This window comes from Cicer arietinum, chromosome 3, assembly GCF_000331145.2.
Source record: "Cicer arietinum cultivar CDC Frontier isolate Library 1 chromosome 3, Cicar.CDCFrontier_v2.0, whole genome shotgun sequence".
NCBI classification, from domain to species: Eukaryota; Viridiplantae; Streptophyta; class Magnoliopsida; order Fabales; family Fabaceae; genus Cicer; species Cicer arietinum.
In genome coordinates this window covers 70,482,835-70,498,624 of record NC_021162.2, presented here as the reverse complement: position 1 = coordinate 70,498,624, position 15,790 = coordinate 70,482,835, and the positions used below count along the sequence as shown (strand labels likewise).

Below are 15,790 nucleotides of genomic sequence, written 5' to 3'. Positions count from 1 at the left end.
TTCCCTTATTCTTCTTAAATTTTCGTTTGCATTGATAGAGAAAACTGGTTTTAAAAAACTGCAGAAAGGAAAACTGTTTTAGAAAACTACAGAAAACGGAGAATGATAATCAATCTCCGTTTTCTGGTTTTTTCTGGTTTTCTGAACATTATGCGTTTTCGTTTTTCTTCTGCAATTGTTTGTCTTCTATTTTTGTTAGTTAATCTTTGTTGCAGATCCCAACATTGTTTTAACAATAAGAGAGATCCCTATCATCTTTCTTGGCTTGTTAGTCGGTGCAAATCCAAGAAACGTAAAGACTTGAGAGTCGGTAGTGCAGAAAGTGAACTAGAGATTATCATTTTGGAGTAAAAATTTGTCAAAAGAGAAAAAGTTGTATTGTTGTGATATGCGCTCACATTTCTAATGAGGTGGGTATAAGGAAATGAGAAAATTCATTGGATAAAAAATCTTCTTCACGAGTTTTTGTTTGAGATAAAAAAATTAATATTTAAATGACATTCAGCTAATCAATAATATTACTTTGACATAAAACATTAATAGTTGACAACGTACAAAATACATACAAAGTTACTATTGATTTACAACAAAACGAGAAAAAAATAAAAAATCAAAATTATATTAAAACCCTGTCTTAAGTGTGTCCAATTCAAATGTCAAAATATATTTTCTTCAACAGAGCAATCACTTCCACAAAAAGCAAAAATTTCTGTAAAGCACGTTTCTTATATTTCAAGCATATGATCAAGAGGCCTTACCTCAACAATTTTTGGCAAATATCAAGTCAAAATTATTGCAGTGGTCCCTTCAACAATTCAAACCAAGTCTACCTTTCTCTAAGAGATAATGAAGTTCAAACAAAGTCTATAATGTCTTTCTATAAAAAAGAAAAATAAATATAATGTCTTGCTTTAAGAAAGAAAAATCAACTATTTGAAGGCCACTCCCCACCTTATACGAAATGCAACCTTTCACCAAACGTTTAATTATGAATCAATTTTTTTCCATTCACCCTCTCCACAAGAAGATACTATATAATACATATGTAGCACATACCCCTTAATCAACTTCTAACAAAACACATTCTTGATTCTTCTAACTTTTTCACACCAATGGCAAAGCTACTCCATTTCATTCCTCTCTTATTCAACACATTCATCATCACCATGACATTGTTCCAAACAATTTCAGCTCAAACAGCATCATCTCCAGCACCATCAGGACCAACAAACATAACAAAAATCCTAGAAAAAGCAGGACAATTCACAACATTCATGAAGCTACTAAAAGCAACACAAGTATCCGATCGAATCGATTCGCAACTCAACAACTCAAACCAAGGACTCACAATCTTTGCACCAACAGATAATGCATTCTCAAGTCTAAAATCAGGAACATTAAACTCAATCAGCACACAAAACCAACTTCAACTTTTGCAGTTTCATATTTTACCAACACTTTACACAATTTCACAGTTTCAAACTGCAAGTAACCCCTTGCACACGCAAGCTGGAAACAGTGATGATGGAGAGTACCCTCTTAATGTTACTACTTCAGGAAATCAAGTTAATGTAACAACTGGTGTTATTGATACAACAGTTTCTAATACTATTTATAGTGATAATCAGCTTGCAGTTTATCAGGTTGACAAAGTACTTCTTCCTATGGCACTTTTTGGTTCTGTAGCTCCGACTGCGGCGCCGACCGAGGCTCCGGCTCCCAGTAAATCGGAGAAACGTGTTCGGTCATCTGACGCTCCGGCAGGGTCATCGGATGCTTCGGTTGATGCTTCGAGTGCTGTGAGTCTGAATAGCTACAGAGTTGAAGGTGTTCTATTGTTTGTTGCTGTTCTTGCCAAAATCTTTGTTTTTTGAATGTGGATGTATGTATGAACGTATGTAACTATTTTGTTTTTCCTATTTTCTTTTATTTTTTCCTTGTTTGAGGGAGTTTGAGTTGATTGATGATGAAGATATATCTCTTGTACTCTTGTTGTTACAATGTGAAGAAAATTTTGAGTTCAATGTAAGTGATTTTTTCATTGGAATCTGTAATATAAGAAGTGAAGCCATTTATGTATTATTTTTCATAGAACCTTAGTCTATTTTTATGCTCTTAATCAAAACTAAACATGTAAGGAATATTGTATCAACTTTGTAATGGGAGTAGAAAGGATAACTTGATTGGAATTTAAGTACTTAACCCATGTTTATCATCATTGAAATCTGTTAGTTTTCTATGTTCTGAACTTCAACTCTGACTTGGGTTTTCAACTTACAGACTTGGACCTGATTTATTTGCTTGATACCTGATATGTTATATTTTTAAAGATCTTACATTATCTGAAAGCTTATTTTACAAATAATATATTTAAATAAAATAACATAAATCCCAAGGCTAATTGCTATACAAGTGAAGACTTCAATAAAAAGAACGACTGTAGACTCATTGTTGATTTGCATAACAAGGAGGGAAATGAAAAGACTGATGACTAGCTTCAGATATGACCCCTAAACTAACATGTTCAAATATGTAAATGTAAATAAGTCAATAAAATATCTGGGCCCTGTTCATTTAAAATGAATAATTCATTACAAATGTAAAGTGAGTATTTATTGACTATTAATAACAAATCAAAGCTCAGACATCTTAAATAGTGAACAATTGGTAAAACAAGTAATATCAGTTCCTAATAAACAAATTAATTGTTAATATTATATACACATACATACATAATAAATTACAATTGATTACATCATCAGTGTTTGAAGTCAGTAAAATATAAACTATTGATTTTATTGCTTAGTTAACTAAGCCTTTAGATGAGGCAAATTCACAAAATATAACATTTATTTTCTTTTAAAAAGTCTAATTCTAGTTCATGTAGTAAAAAAAACTTAATGTATTTTACTTCTGATGTAAGTTAGACCATTAATCAGGATAAACAGCTAACTTATTTTCATCCCTACTTTCAAGTATGGCAGCTAAAATATAATTAAGGGCAAGGATTAATATCTAAACTGAGTAACACCAAATTTTCAGAGAATAAACAGTAGTGATGCTCAGGCAGAATAACTAACCCAGCTGCAGTCAATTTTGTAGCGCTAGATGCACCTAAAGGTAGTAACTCAAATTTCCATGGTATTAATTGTGAAACAATTCAATTGACTTAAAAAATATGTAAACAAATAGTTTAGTGGTTGGTTGGAATTTAAAGTCATCCTTACATAATTGACAACCACTGCATAAAACTAAATGTGGCTACATCAAAATGTGCCTCCTTAACTAACACCCATCCCCATCTCTTTTGCACAAATCAAAAATAAAATTCCTGTAAAGTACAAGTCTTGTCTTGCAAGCAACTTGGGATGGATGGCCTATCTATTTACCTCAACAACCGTTAGCAAGTGATTAGTCAACATTATAACTGTCGTCCCTTGAGGAAATCAAGGCTATAGCTTTCCCTATGAAAAATATCAGGACTAAGACTTTTCCAATCAAAAATGAAATTCGTATCCACCGCCCCCACCCCCGGGAAAGCCTCCACCAGGGAAGCCACCATCAAAAGTAAAGGTAAACTGCTGTCCTCCACCACCAAAGGGATTGAAACCTCCGCCGCCTCCGCCACCCATTCCTCCGTCTTCAAGGTCCTCCCCTCTATCGTATCTTGTGCGTTTGTCTTCATCATTTAGAACCTAAAACAAAATACAACAATCAGGTACTCAACAAAATATTTTACATCCCAAACTAGTAAAAAATGATTGTGTAAAGCATAAAATATGGAATATATATCCAAAAATCACACAAGCACGTCTCCTGAACAAAGATTGAAGATGGAACAGCGATAAAGTATTTATTTGTAAGACCTCGTATGCAGCAGCAATTTCTCGAAATTTAGCCTCGGCTTCTTCTCTATTGTCGGCATTCTTATCTGGGTGCCATTGTAAGGCAAGTTTCTTGTATGCACGTTTTATGTCAGCGGCGGACGCATGTTTTGAAATTCCCAAAATCTTGTAGTAATCCTTGCGTTTGCTCATCTTTAAAGCTTTTTCAGCCCTCATTAATACTTCACGGATATTCATATCCTGCAGTTATAGACAAGACCAACTACTAATCAAACGCCACTTAAATATTAAGGTTATAATTTTAGTGAATCATTTGATGAAAATGTGTTCAAAAAACTATTAAAAGCTATTTTATTACAAGTCAATTTTTTTACTAGTTACAATGTTAATCAGGCATGTATTTTCTAATGTAATGATCAAATTTAAACTCTTAAAGAATAACTACTGGGAGCATGAAACATAGAGAAAACCTAAAGTCGAAAAGCTCTAAAGGGCAAAGTATTTTTCATTGCTTTTAAGTAATACAACTACAGACAATTCTGAATTCACCAAATCTCTCACAAACAGACAAATACAATAAATGAATAGAAGGTTTGATTCAAGAGCATGACTGTCGTGCTTACAAAGTTAAATTAATTTATTCATGTCCAAGAGACTTTCATTTGTTACAGATTGACAACGAATTTGTAACTAAGGGTAAGAGATCAACTTAAATGGATATCAGTACAGTAGTGTTGAGGAAAGTATGAAGTAAAAAATATATCGGCATAAGTTTTATTTATTTTTTCTCATATTGGTACAAGTTCTTCATTTAGATATATGCATAGATAATGGCAAGCTTTGCTTAAGTTAATCTCGCTTTCTCTCTATATATCTTAATCCTTCATTTTTTGGATGCTCATATTAGTGTGTTTTGCTGTATTTTTTTCAAGGATTTCTTATCCTCAATTAGTATACTCTCCTACTCTCAAGTCTTCTCTCTTTCTCAAAGACTTCTCCCAAAACTACTCCAACATTCTTAATCATAGCGATAGGAAACATTCTACACGAGATCAAGATATATTACCTGAGGAGAGTTTTGAGCAGCTGATTTCAGATCTTCCACAGCTCCCTCCCAGTCCTCCATCAAGAGTTTAGCTTCTCCCCTCTACAACAAAAAACGTCAAGATAAGTAAATATGTGTGGTCTACAGAATATTTTACCACAATAACAAAATTTTCCCTATCCCTCAAACAAGACTTCGATAAATGAAGAGAAAAATCGCTTGCAGACCATGGCCCAGAAAAATACTTCTATAAGACAAAACAAGCACGTGTTTAAAATGATAGTAAACCTGAACAAGAGCTTCAATAAGCTCCCCATCAATCTTAAGAGCTTCATTACAACTGTTCAAGGCATCTTTTCCTCTACCAAGCTTGACTAGCACTTTACATAAGCCAAGATGAAGATGTACATTATGTGCAAGGTGGTCAGGGTCAACAGCAAGTGCACTCTTGAATTCCTCCACTGCCACCCGCAGCTTGCCCTTATTTGCATTATCTTCAGCCTTTACGAAGAACATAGAAATAATGAATCACCAACACCCAAAAGAAAAAAGGATGAAAAACATCAGAGGGAAATAAAAAGAAGTTTCAACAATATATCAAAACTTACACTTTTTCTCTTTTTGAGTAGATTTTTCAACCCAAAGTATGCTTTTTTCAGTTCACTATGTTCGGGATCTAGACGAAGACCTTTCTGGTAATGCCTGAATATATGCTCACATATAAGCTGGATAATATTTAAAAAATTGTAAGAATTCATTTTGACAAGACAAACCTTGTGGCAACATCATGATCAGCTAAATAGTAATATGCACGACCACGTAGCAACAATGCCTCTAGATTGTTTTCATCTTCCTTGAGAATATACCCAGACTCGGCAATGGCACCCTCATACTCTTTATCACCTATCAACAACCTTACTTTGAGAAGCTTAGCCTGAAGAAATAATGCATATAAAGTTAGGGATTCATGTCATTCACTTTCAGACTAGTGTAACTACTGAGAGATGGAAACCGAAATGAAGTTTATGGAACCGGAAGAGCATAAGATTGTTACCTTAGTGCATGCTGGAGAGAAAACAAGAACAACTTTGTCAATGTATTCCAAAGATTTTGTGAAGTTCCCTGAATCATAGAGGGACTGAGCTGTTTCTAGGGCACTTTGAGCCTGCAATAGCTGAGAGAGTTCCTTTTTTGCTGCTGAATCTCCGGGTTTTAACTCCAGAAACTTATTGTAGCTCCTCTCAGATTGCTCATATCTACATTAGCCAAAAAGCACCTGAATGATATAACTATCCAATTAGGAGTTTGAGTGACTTGGAACGATGGAGGAGGAGATGAGGGGTTGGAGAGGAGGTGGGGGAAGAGTGGCACAATGGTCATTTTCTGAAACTAATATCTTAAAAGTTTAAGGTTTACATTATTTGCTAACTTCAGGAATGATACGGGGGAAATGGTGCTTCTCTTTTAACATTTTTGATTGATAATAAGAAGATTTCGGCCCCGCTCCTCTCCCAAAACAAAATGAGAGGAAAAGTTTAACATATGAATAATTTTGATTATTTTTTACAGTATCTCCTATCCTTATTAAACAACATATGGAAACCAAAATAATCAAACTTTCAAAAGCTAAACCATCATTTGACAAGGAATGTTCTTTAAGTTTAAAAGGAAGGGGGTGGGGTAATACTTGTAAATGAACCACACCTGCATAACTGGCGAAGAACTGAAGCACGGGAAAGGTATGCTTCTGAAAGGTTTGGATCTGCTTCTATTGCAGCATTTAGATCATTAAGTGCCTCACTGTAATGTTTCCCTTTTATACTTTGAGATGCTCTTTCAAACAACTCAGCAGCATTTCCTGATTTTCCACATGATCACATACAAAAACAAAGCAAACTGTTCAGGCAACAAATTTCACTTGAATACTGAACCATCAAAGAACTTCTAGAGGAGTAATAAAGTTAAGAGTAACATTTTCCAGTATAATTAGATATTTTCCAGTGGGATTATGTACAGAAATTTTAGTTTAAATGAAAAATTAAAAATAGAAACGCAAACTACAAACTGGTCAAACTTGATATTACGAGGCAATTTTGCCAAAAGCATGTAAGAAGCAGGTCTGGTCAAACTTGATTTTGACCAGCTTCAATACCAATACATACAGGCCTTATATAGTAGTATGTAGTATAATTAACAAACTTTAACATGCAGTGACATTAACAAATTGGACATGCAACTTGATGATATATGACAGACCAAAATTTCTTTTTGCAGAGATACTATCTTAGTTTCTCTCACTATGGTCTAATAAAAGATATATGGCAAGGATTTAATTCACCCTTCCATGCTCTTTTTGATGAATTTGAATCATAATATTATCAACAAAATTTAGTGTTTTGATCGGTACACTATTATGTGATGCCATTTACCCTTATCATTTGCTAATAAATGAAAAATATGTATCAGAGATTGACTAATGGAGAAAGAACAAGGACAAAGTACGGTATAAAAACAATGGTTAACATTAACACAATCCAGGAAATCAGAAAAAAATTATACGGGGGAACAAAAATAATTGGTGAACAGAACATGGCCTTTAATAGGGCTGTTTGGCTGTTTGAAAATTATATCATTGTGGATGATACACAATAAATTGATGGTGAAATAATTCAGGGTTTGATGTTAGCTAAAATACTAAAATAGAAGGAGGGAGTAGAAGATGATTCAAACTAAACTGTTAGTATTGAAGAAACAAGCACTAGCTCATTTGGAAAGGGGAAAAACTTTTAAAACTACAATACACTCATTTTCTTGATTTGCCATTGAGTCTAACAAGGCATAAGCAGCATTCTTCCTCTTTTTTTTTTTTTTTTGTTATCTGTTTCTTTTTCTCAACTCTCTTAGTTTCTCTCAAACATCAGCTTCTGTATTTGGGTTCCTCGCTCATTTTATACCAATAAAGCAGGTCTTAGTCAAGCCTCTTTTGTTTTCAATGTTCAAACTACACTAGAAATCCCCGTGAAATAAAAAGCTCTAAAATCCTGAATAAATGTTTGGATTGACAACGAGTTTGTTAAAGTTATGGTGGCACCATAATTTCATTGAAGCTGCAGCGTGTAGCTTTTACTACATTGCCACACCGTGGTTCAGCCAAAGTAATAACCAATCCAAACATACACATCAACCAAGCCATGCTACACAGTCTAACATCTATAGAGATGACATAAATATATCTAACTAGAAATATTTAATTTGGTTAATTAACATTCTACTAATACTACTATAACAAATGCACTTATTTCCTTTAAAATTTAAAATCTCCATTGACACTATACTAAAATGCAGTGAGTAATCAAACTGCTAAACACAGGAATTTGAATTTCTATCACAAACAAAAACATTACAGTAATAACAATAATAAAATTGAAAAGCGATCCACAAACAAAGTTCAATCGAAGCATTAAAGTTATGAAATTTAATGAGGGGAAAGTGAAAAGGAAGATTAAATCACAGTGAAATGAAGAGAAAGTACCCAAAAAAAAAATTAAGGTGTACCTGAAGCAGAAACAAAGGGTTGAAGGATAATGAGTTGACAAACCAAAACAAAATGGAGTAGAAAGAATGGTTGAAGCAATCCCTTATAAGAAACCGAATCCATAGTCAACAACGAGAAACCGATAAGATTAAGCATTAAGATCTTCCTCTATGGTTTATCAATTTTGTTATTAATACATTCGCAGAGGAAGAAGAAAAAGACAGTTTTTCGCCACAGACGCAGGTTATTTGATTCTCTTTTTTTTTATAAGTAAATAAAAAATGAGAAATTGAAACATTTGGAAAGGGAAAACGAAACCCTGTTGTAGCTTTCAACGTTTTCATGTCATCACACGTAGTTTGTGCCAATCAATGTTTTACACGTGGATTTTATTTAGGATCACTATTTCCTTTCGTGGCCACGTGTGCTAAATATTATCTAATTAGAATCTACCACGTCGTCATTGATACAATACATGATCTAATGATAATCTGACACGTGGTTTCGCTTATGTTAAAGTAACACACGTCATTTTTTATTTTTAAAAGAAGTTTTTCTACGTGGGGGATTTATTGAAGAAGGAGGATTGTTTGACCAAAAAATGACAAAAAATTGTTTGACCAAGAACAATATTTTGATATAAAATAATTGATATTTTGATATAAAGTTGTTCTACTTATTTTAATTGAGTAAACAAATACTTAAATGATAGGAGAAAAATAATTATAAATTCTTTCATAAGTATTTATTGAAATATAATATTTTTTTTACCATAAACGAACATAATCTCCACACTCTCAATTTCTATCATAAAAAAAAAAATACTCAAATTGTATTTAAAAATGTATAGTTATATAAATCTAACCCCATATTATTATCAATTAATATTATAATCAAAGTTTGTCAATTTCTCTAGATATGTTATCAAATGCATAAGTCTAATAATAGTATTACTAACTTACGTCAAACTATTCCTTACAAATAACTAATATAGTGACAAATTTGTTTAAAATTTTGCAATTCTAAAAATCATATTTTCTTTAAAAAAATGTCATTTTTAAATATCTAAGATATATAAGAGACTATGTTAAAACAATTTTTCCGAATTCAATTTATAACTTTTTTTTGCGTGATCCAATTTCTATTTTAATAATCAATATAAGATATAAAATTATATTGACTGAATAAATAAAAATTATGACAAAAAAAATGAATGTATAAAACAGTTTTATACCATCTATATATAGAAATTAGTTTAATCAAGTATTCAATCAAATAAAATAATTATACTCCTTAATTTTTAGTTTCCTATTTAATTCAATCAATTCTATTCTAAAATAAACAAAGTATTATTACATAATTATGAATAATTATTAAAATGTTAAGTACTTGAAAGAAAATGTTAAACATATATATTTTGATTTGTTTCAATTATCATCAAAATAATTTTCATTATTAATTTAATGAAATTAAAATATATATCTAAAGTATCTTAGTTAACAGTATTCTATTTCCATCCAACATTCCAATTTATAAGTGAAAGAGAGTAATTCCAACAAGAAACTTTATTTTTTTTAATTATAATTATATATAATAAGAGTCATGCCAAGTGCTGAAGTTAAAGAATCAACAAAGAAAATAAAAAATAAATTTTCAAAAATTTTATAATATTAAATGCATCACTTCCAAAATTATATTTACACATTAAATTTCCTTAACACATTTGTCGTATATTAAATGTAACTATGCGTAATAAGATCATTTTGTTTAAACTTAATTATAGAGATTGTACATGTAAAAATGAAGACAATATAAATTGCCGTTCCTTCAATCTTAATATTTTCAACACCTAAACTTTGATCTCACCAACCGTTTGTTGCAAAGGGTGAGTTTCAAAGTGCTTTAAACTGAAGCAAGCAATATGTGTGCAACACAAATTAACAATCTTAATATCGGTTTCCAATTCCTTCAACTATCCTATGTTGTCTTTCAAGTCTTTGATTGATCGCCGGATCCAATCACTTTTCCCAATTGTATTGTATTCAATTCTAATCTTAGCACTTGCAAGGTTAGTCCTAGATAGCTTGAAGAGCAAGCAAAGCAATGTTTTTGGCAGTTCATCTTCTAGTCGAAGGAATAGATTACCGGTTGTAGTGTTGCCGGAGGATCGCATTGAGGATTATTGCAATGTATTTGAAGGGACATGGGTTTGGGATAATGTGTCTTATCCTCTTTATCAAGAACAGAGTTGTCCTTTCTTGGTTAAGCAGACCACTTGCAACAACAATGGGAGACCTGATTCTTTCTATAAGAATTGGAGATGGCAGCCTCATGGTTGCAATCTTCCAAGGTAACCTACGCTTTTTTCTTTCTTTCACATTTTAACTAATTTATATGCATGTTAATATCTAGAGACACTTGATACGTTCACATTAATAATAATTTGAGAAAATGAATTAATTGATTATTTTGATGTAATAACGAGAGTTTGTGTTGTGTCGGTGTCTATCATTGACAAGTCTTAAACACTAGCTATTTCTTTGACCAAAAGTGTTGGTGTTACAAAGATGAATAAAGACATGAACATGACGGTGTTCATACACTTTTAAAGTAAATATCATTTAGCTAGACAACATTTCTAAAAAGTGTTTGAAAAAGCTTATTTGAGCTTTTCTTATGATAATATAAGTATTTGTGTAAGTGTCATTTTTTTTTAATAAATAGTTATAGATACGTCTATAAGGTGTTTATAGTATTAATAATAGGATGATTTGAATGGTAAGAGATTTAGTTCGTTTAAACAAATGATGAGGAGTTAGATCTCTTACTCTTGTATATAGAGAAAACTTTGGTGAAAGAGGAGAATCACCTTATATGTCTTTATTCATCTTTGTAACACCAACACGTTTCCCGACAAAAATAAGTCTCCGTTAAAAATGCTTATTCAATAAGCTATTTACCAAAATGTCATTCTAGTTTTCTTTTCTTCCGACTATTCAAAAAACATATGTATAAAGACTAATGAAATAAGAAATGGATAGTTAATGTTGAAATCTTTCTATATATTTCAATTATTAGTGAACAATTACATAGATGTGAAACTAGTAGAGTATTAATACTCCTTATATATGCTTCTTAACTTCAGGTTTGATCCTTTGACGTTGTTGCACATGTTGAGGGACAAAAGAATGATGTTTATTGGAGACTCATTACAAAGAGGCCAATTTGAGTCTATGATATGTTTGATACAATCTGTAATTCCTGAAGGAAAGAAATCCCTCCAAAGAATTCCACCTATGAAGATCTTCAAAGTTGAGGTGCATCAAAATGTGTCTATATTTGTCAATACACCAAGTTTATTATATCTTACACATAGCTAGCTTATGAAAAATTATTTAGTGATGAAATTGTCATAATAAAATCCAAATTTCTGATATTTTCTATAGCTTTGTTTTTCTAGGAGTTCAATGCATCGATCGAGTACTATTGGGCTCCATTCATCGTTGAATCAATTTCAGATCACGCAACAAATCATACGGTACATAAACGAATGGTAATGCTTGACTCAATAGCTAAGCATGGCAAACATTGGCAAGGAGTGGACATTTTGGTGTTTGAGAGTTATGTTTGGTGGATGCATGACCCTTTAATCAATGCTACGTGAGTAATAGACCCTTATGTAGTTGAATGAATGTTCATGGTTATAGCTTTGTTCTTCCTTCCTTTTCTATTGAAAAAGTAGTAAGGATCTCATAAAAAAAAGCACTAAATGACATAAAACATTTATATGAATTAAATTTACCATGTGTGTTATTGAACCTGAATCATCTATATTTGTTGTACGACGTATCAGACGCGAGGACTATTAAATTTAACGATCCTCACATTTTTTACATCATACAATAACTGTAGAGTATCAAAACATATTATCATTATGCAAAAGTATTTCTTAGATAAATTTTATTTGTTTTGAGCAATTATTATTGAATTGGTATTAAACATGTTTTATTCTAGATATGGATCACCATACAAAGTCCAAGAATATAATGTCACCACAGCATACAAGTTGGCATTGAAAACATGGGCAAATTGGTTAGAATCAAATATCCACCCAATTACTCAAAATGTATTTTTCATGAGTATGTCTCCAACACATTTGTGGAGCTGGGAATGGAATCCTGGAAGTGATGAAAACTGCTTCAATGAATCATATCCAATTAACCAACGTTCATATTGGGGCACAGGTTCAAACCTTGAGATTATGAAGATATTACATGATTCACTACAAGAACTGAAAATAAATGTGACCCTGATGAATATCACACAGTTATCAGAATACAGAAAAGATGCTCATACATCGGTTTACGGGGAGCGAAAGGGCAAACTATTGACAAAAGAACAGAGAGCTGATCCAAAATCTTTTGCTGATTGCATTCATTGGTGTTTACCTGGAGTCCCTGATGTATGGAATGAAATTCTATATGCATATTTGTTGAAGAACTACCAAAACTTTTCTTAACATGTTCTGTTATTAGCCATTCTATTATTAGAGTGTTAAGTTTTTTTTTTTACAGAAAGCATAAGCATCACTAAGACACATTCATAATTTTTCATCCTATTTTGTTTTCTTTTTCAACATCTTTTGAATTGTGTAGCAGAAAATAATTTAACTAACTACTATTAATGTAGAAAGACACTTGATTAAATTGACAATAATTCTCACTCGACCTAACTTCAACTTACAAAATTAACCTTATTTTATGTGTTACTTGAGTTTTTTTCCCTGAGATTATGTAACTAAATGCCAAGAGAGTTTTTGGTAAATATGGATTGGGCTCTATATGAGTATCTCCATACCATATTGCTTACTTCTTCTTCGAATCAGATGCATCTTAGATTCTTTTCTATCGGATAAAAAATTACGGTAATGAATCATGCACAAGATTTCTTCATTTTCTTATAACTAATTTCTTTTTCTTCTACCCCTCTTTTTATAAAATTCAACGAAATGAATCGTGCACAAAATTTCTTCATTTTCTTAATTGCATAACTTATTTCTTTTTTACCTCAAAAAATCTTTTTGTTTTCTTTTATCCCTCTTTTATATAAAATTCAAGAAAATGAGGGATATAAGAGCGCTCGCATAATAAATTATGTCTATTTTTTTTAATGAGATGTTCTCTTCTATATTGAAATAAAATTTAAATATAATTTATCGAATATATTTACATCTACATGAGATATATTTAAGGACGACTTGAAGGAAAGTTATGAGCTGAAAGGAAAAAAATATAAACATATTGTTTACACTAAAAATTACAATAAATTGATTACACAGAATGATCAACAATCTAATGAAGTTTAATTGATGTCTAAATAGCTTAATACAATTATAAGTATAAATTTATTAATATATAACATATGAACTATATGTCATCATATTAAAGTAATTTTATAAATATGAATAAAAACATAATTAATATTTTAATACCTAAACAGAAATACCTCTAAAAAAATATATCATAAAGAAACTATATCAATGTTTTGAAATAGATATAAATTTTTTTAAAATTTAAAATATTTTTTAGAATTTTATGTATTTTCATCTTTGTTAAATTTAAACACTTAACTTTATAATTAATTCAACACAAATATTAATAGTTTATAATTTATGTTAGCAATCATACTGTTTGAAAAAGTTGAAAAAGGTAAAACTAAAAGTATATTTAAAGTTATTTAAATTTTACTTGGAGATTTGAAATACTTTTTCCGCTAGCTAGTTAGACGACGCCACCTCCCCATGATCTGCAGTAGTAAAGCGCATGTCAACAAGAATTGTTATAGTTAAATATCATCGTTTACAAGATATATCGCTGGTTTCCTGAGAAGTCTCTTGGTTGGAATTAATAACTTCAACTTTGAGGAACTCAGTTCGAGACTGGCACCGAGAGGAAGAAGAGGAAAAGAAGAGAATATGAGGTATTTTAAAATACCTTTCTTTTTATTATTTAAATTTTAATATTGTACCTAATTAAAAACGTCCACCAACAAAATAAATTAAACTTGCAAAGATAACAATAATCTATACATTATAATAAAGCAAACATGATAAACTTAGAAATAATACGTGTTTATGGCCAATTAAAAAATAAAAGGAATGAATTAAAAATGAAAAGTTTTATTTGTAAAAAAAACATAAAACATCTGTTACATCACGATCTTTGTCCACGATATATAACTTGACAGTTTTTTCTATGCGTCCTGAGAAGTTAATGGTCAATTAAAAAATAAGAAAAATAAAATAAAAATAAAAGATTTTTTTTAAGAAAAAAAAAATAAAACTTCCATTACATGAGAAATGCTGAAGTGAATGACCAATTAAAAAAATAAGAAAATAAATTAAAAATAAAATTTAATGCACGACCTAACATTTCACACGGTTGAGAATTGAGTGGCCAATTGAAAGATAATTATTTTTAAAGTTAAAGCACTATTTGAAATAATATTTTTTTTAGAATAAAATTAAATTTATGTTACACGACTTTGTACATGCGTGCAAAATACGTTCAATTACATTCACCACGACGTGACACTTTTTGGAATCTATACAATATAATAAAACAAAGATGATAATTTGGAAAGTTTGACACGTGTCAACTAAACGGAGGGTTAGGAAGATATCAAGTTTGAAATAATATTTTTTTTTGAATAAAATTAAATTTATGTTACACGACTTTGTACATGCGTCAGTTGAAAAGTTAGTGGCCAATTAAAAAAATAAAAGAATTAATTAAAAATAAAATACACTACACCACTACTTACGTTTCACCGTTGAGAATTTAGTGGTCAGTTAGAAAAGAAAAAGAATAACAGCAAAATACGTTCAATTACACCCACCACGACGTGACACTTTTTGGAATTGTTTTTTAAACACTACTTTAGCAACCATAGTTTCAAATTAATTTATTTTATTTTACGAATTCTTTTAATTCCCTCGTACTTTCTTTCTTAATTCGTGTGCTCCGTAAACCGTCTCTCTTCAATACTCTCTCATTTCTTCTCCGTTATAAATATCATTCATATTATTTCGGTATATACAATTCCTTTTTTAAATTTTCTTTACAAAAACTTTCTTATTCATCTTTATCCAATGTCAATGTCTGAAAACAAAAATCTTCGTTGCTTCAATTTCTTCATCAAAGTTTGTTACTTCAATTTCTCCAATAAATGAGTCATGAAATTTGGTTGTTAGAGTTGTGCGAATGTGGTTTCTGTCTTGATCTCCTCAATGTCAAACAAAACTTTTATGCAACGGAAATAGTACTGACATTCGCGAGCTTTTATTTCTCGATTTGATATTAATAT

At 31.0% G+C, this 15,790-nt stretch overlaps 3 protein-coding genes across 3 annotated transcripts; 2 read left to right on the top strand and 1 right to left on the bottom strand.

The window, feature by feature from the left end:
• Window positions 1–1,047: 1,047 nt before the first annotated feature.
• LOC101492174 (fasciclin-like arabinogalactan protein 11) lies at window positions 1,048–2,082 on the top strand. Its single transcript, XM_004493907.4, has one exon. The coding sequence runs from the start codon at window positions 1,113–1,115 to the stop codon at window positions 1,872–1,874; it is 762 nt and encodes a 253-aa protein (XP_004493964.1). The 5' UTR covers window positions 1,048–1,112; the 3' UTR covers window positions 1,875–2,082.
• A 1,057-nt stretch (window positions 2,083–3,139) lies between these two features.
• Window positions 3,140–8,710, bottom strand: LOC101491841 (dnaJ protein P58IPK homolog). Its single transcript, XM_004493906.4, has 9 exons — window positions 8,446–8,710; window positions 6,595–6,748; window positions 5,945–6,146; window positions 5,664–5,824; window positions 5,499–5,592; window positions 5,179–5,391; window positions 4,912–4,992; window positions 3,867–4,085; window positions 3,140–3,695 (listed from the first exon to the last, which is right to left on the bottom strand). Exons 1-9 carry the CDS (start codon window positions 8,579–8,581, stop codon window positions 3,498–3,500), a joined length of 1,458 nt encoding a protein of 485 aa, XP_004493963.1. The 5' UTR covers window positions 8,582–8,710; the 3' UTR covers window positions 3,140–3,497.
• A 1,567-nt stretch (window positions 8,711–10,277) lies between these two features.
• On the top strand, window positions 10,278–13,061 carry LOC101491535 (protein trichome birefringence-like 31). Its single transcript, XM_004493905.4, has 4 exons — window positions 10,278–10,775; window positions 11,571–11,742; window positions 11,886–12,085; window positions 12,440–13,061. Exons 1-4 carry the CDS (start codon window positions 10,405–10,407, stop codon window positions 12,942–12,944), a joined length of 1,248 nt encoding a protein of 415 aa, XP_004493962.1. The 5' UTR covers window positions 10,278–10,404; the 3' UTR covers window positions 12,945–13,061.
• The last annotated feature ends 2,729 nt before the right edge of the window (window positions 13,062–15,790 follow it).

What these genes read in the sequence shown, in the direction of transcription:
- LOC101492174 (XM_004493907.4), top strand. Translation starts at nt 1,113, where the DNA reads ATGGCAAAGCTACTCCATTTCATTCCTCTCTTATTCAACACATTCATC.
- LOC101491841 (XM_004493906.4), bottom strand. Translation starts at nt 8,581, where the DNA reads ATGCTTAATCTTATCGGTTTCTCGTTGTTGACTATGGATTCGGTTTCT. An exon ending in ACCCTTTGTTTCTGCTTCAG is followed by an intron (nt 6,749 to 8,445) that starts GTACACCTTAAT and finishes GTGGAAAATCAG; the next exon opens with GAAATGCTGCTGAGTTGTTT. An exon ending in TCTCTCCAGCATGCACTAAG is followed by an intron (nt 5,825 to 5,944) that starts GTAACAATCTTA and finishes TTATTTCTTCAG; the next exon opens with GCTAAGCTTCTCAAAGTAAG.
- LOC101491535 (XM_004493905.4), top strand. Translation starts at nt 10,405, where the DNA reads ATGTTGTCTTTCAAGTCTTTGATTGATCGCCGGATCCAATCACTTTTC. An exon ending in TGAAGATCTTCAAAGTTGAG is followed by an intron (nt 11,743 to 11,885) that starts GTGCATCAAAAT and finishes TTGTTTTTCTAG; the next exon opens with GAGTTCAATGCATCGATCGA. An exon ending in GACCCTTTAATCAATGCTAC is followed by an intron (nt 12,086 to 12,439) that starts GTGAGTAATAGA and finishes GTTTTATTCTAG; the next exon opens with ATATGGATCACCATACAAAG.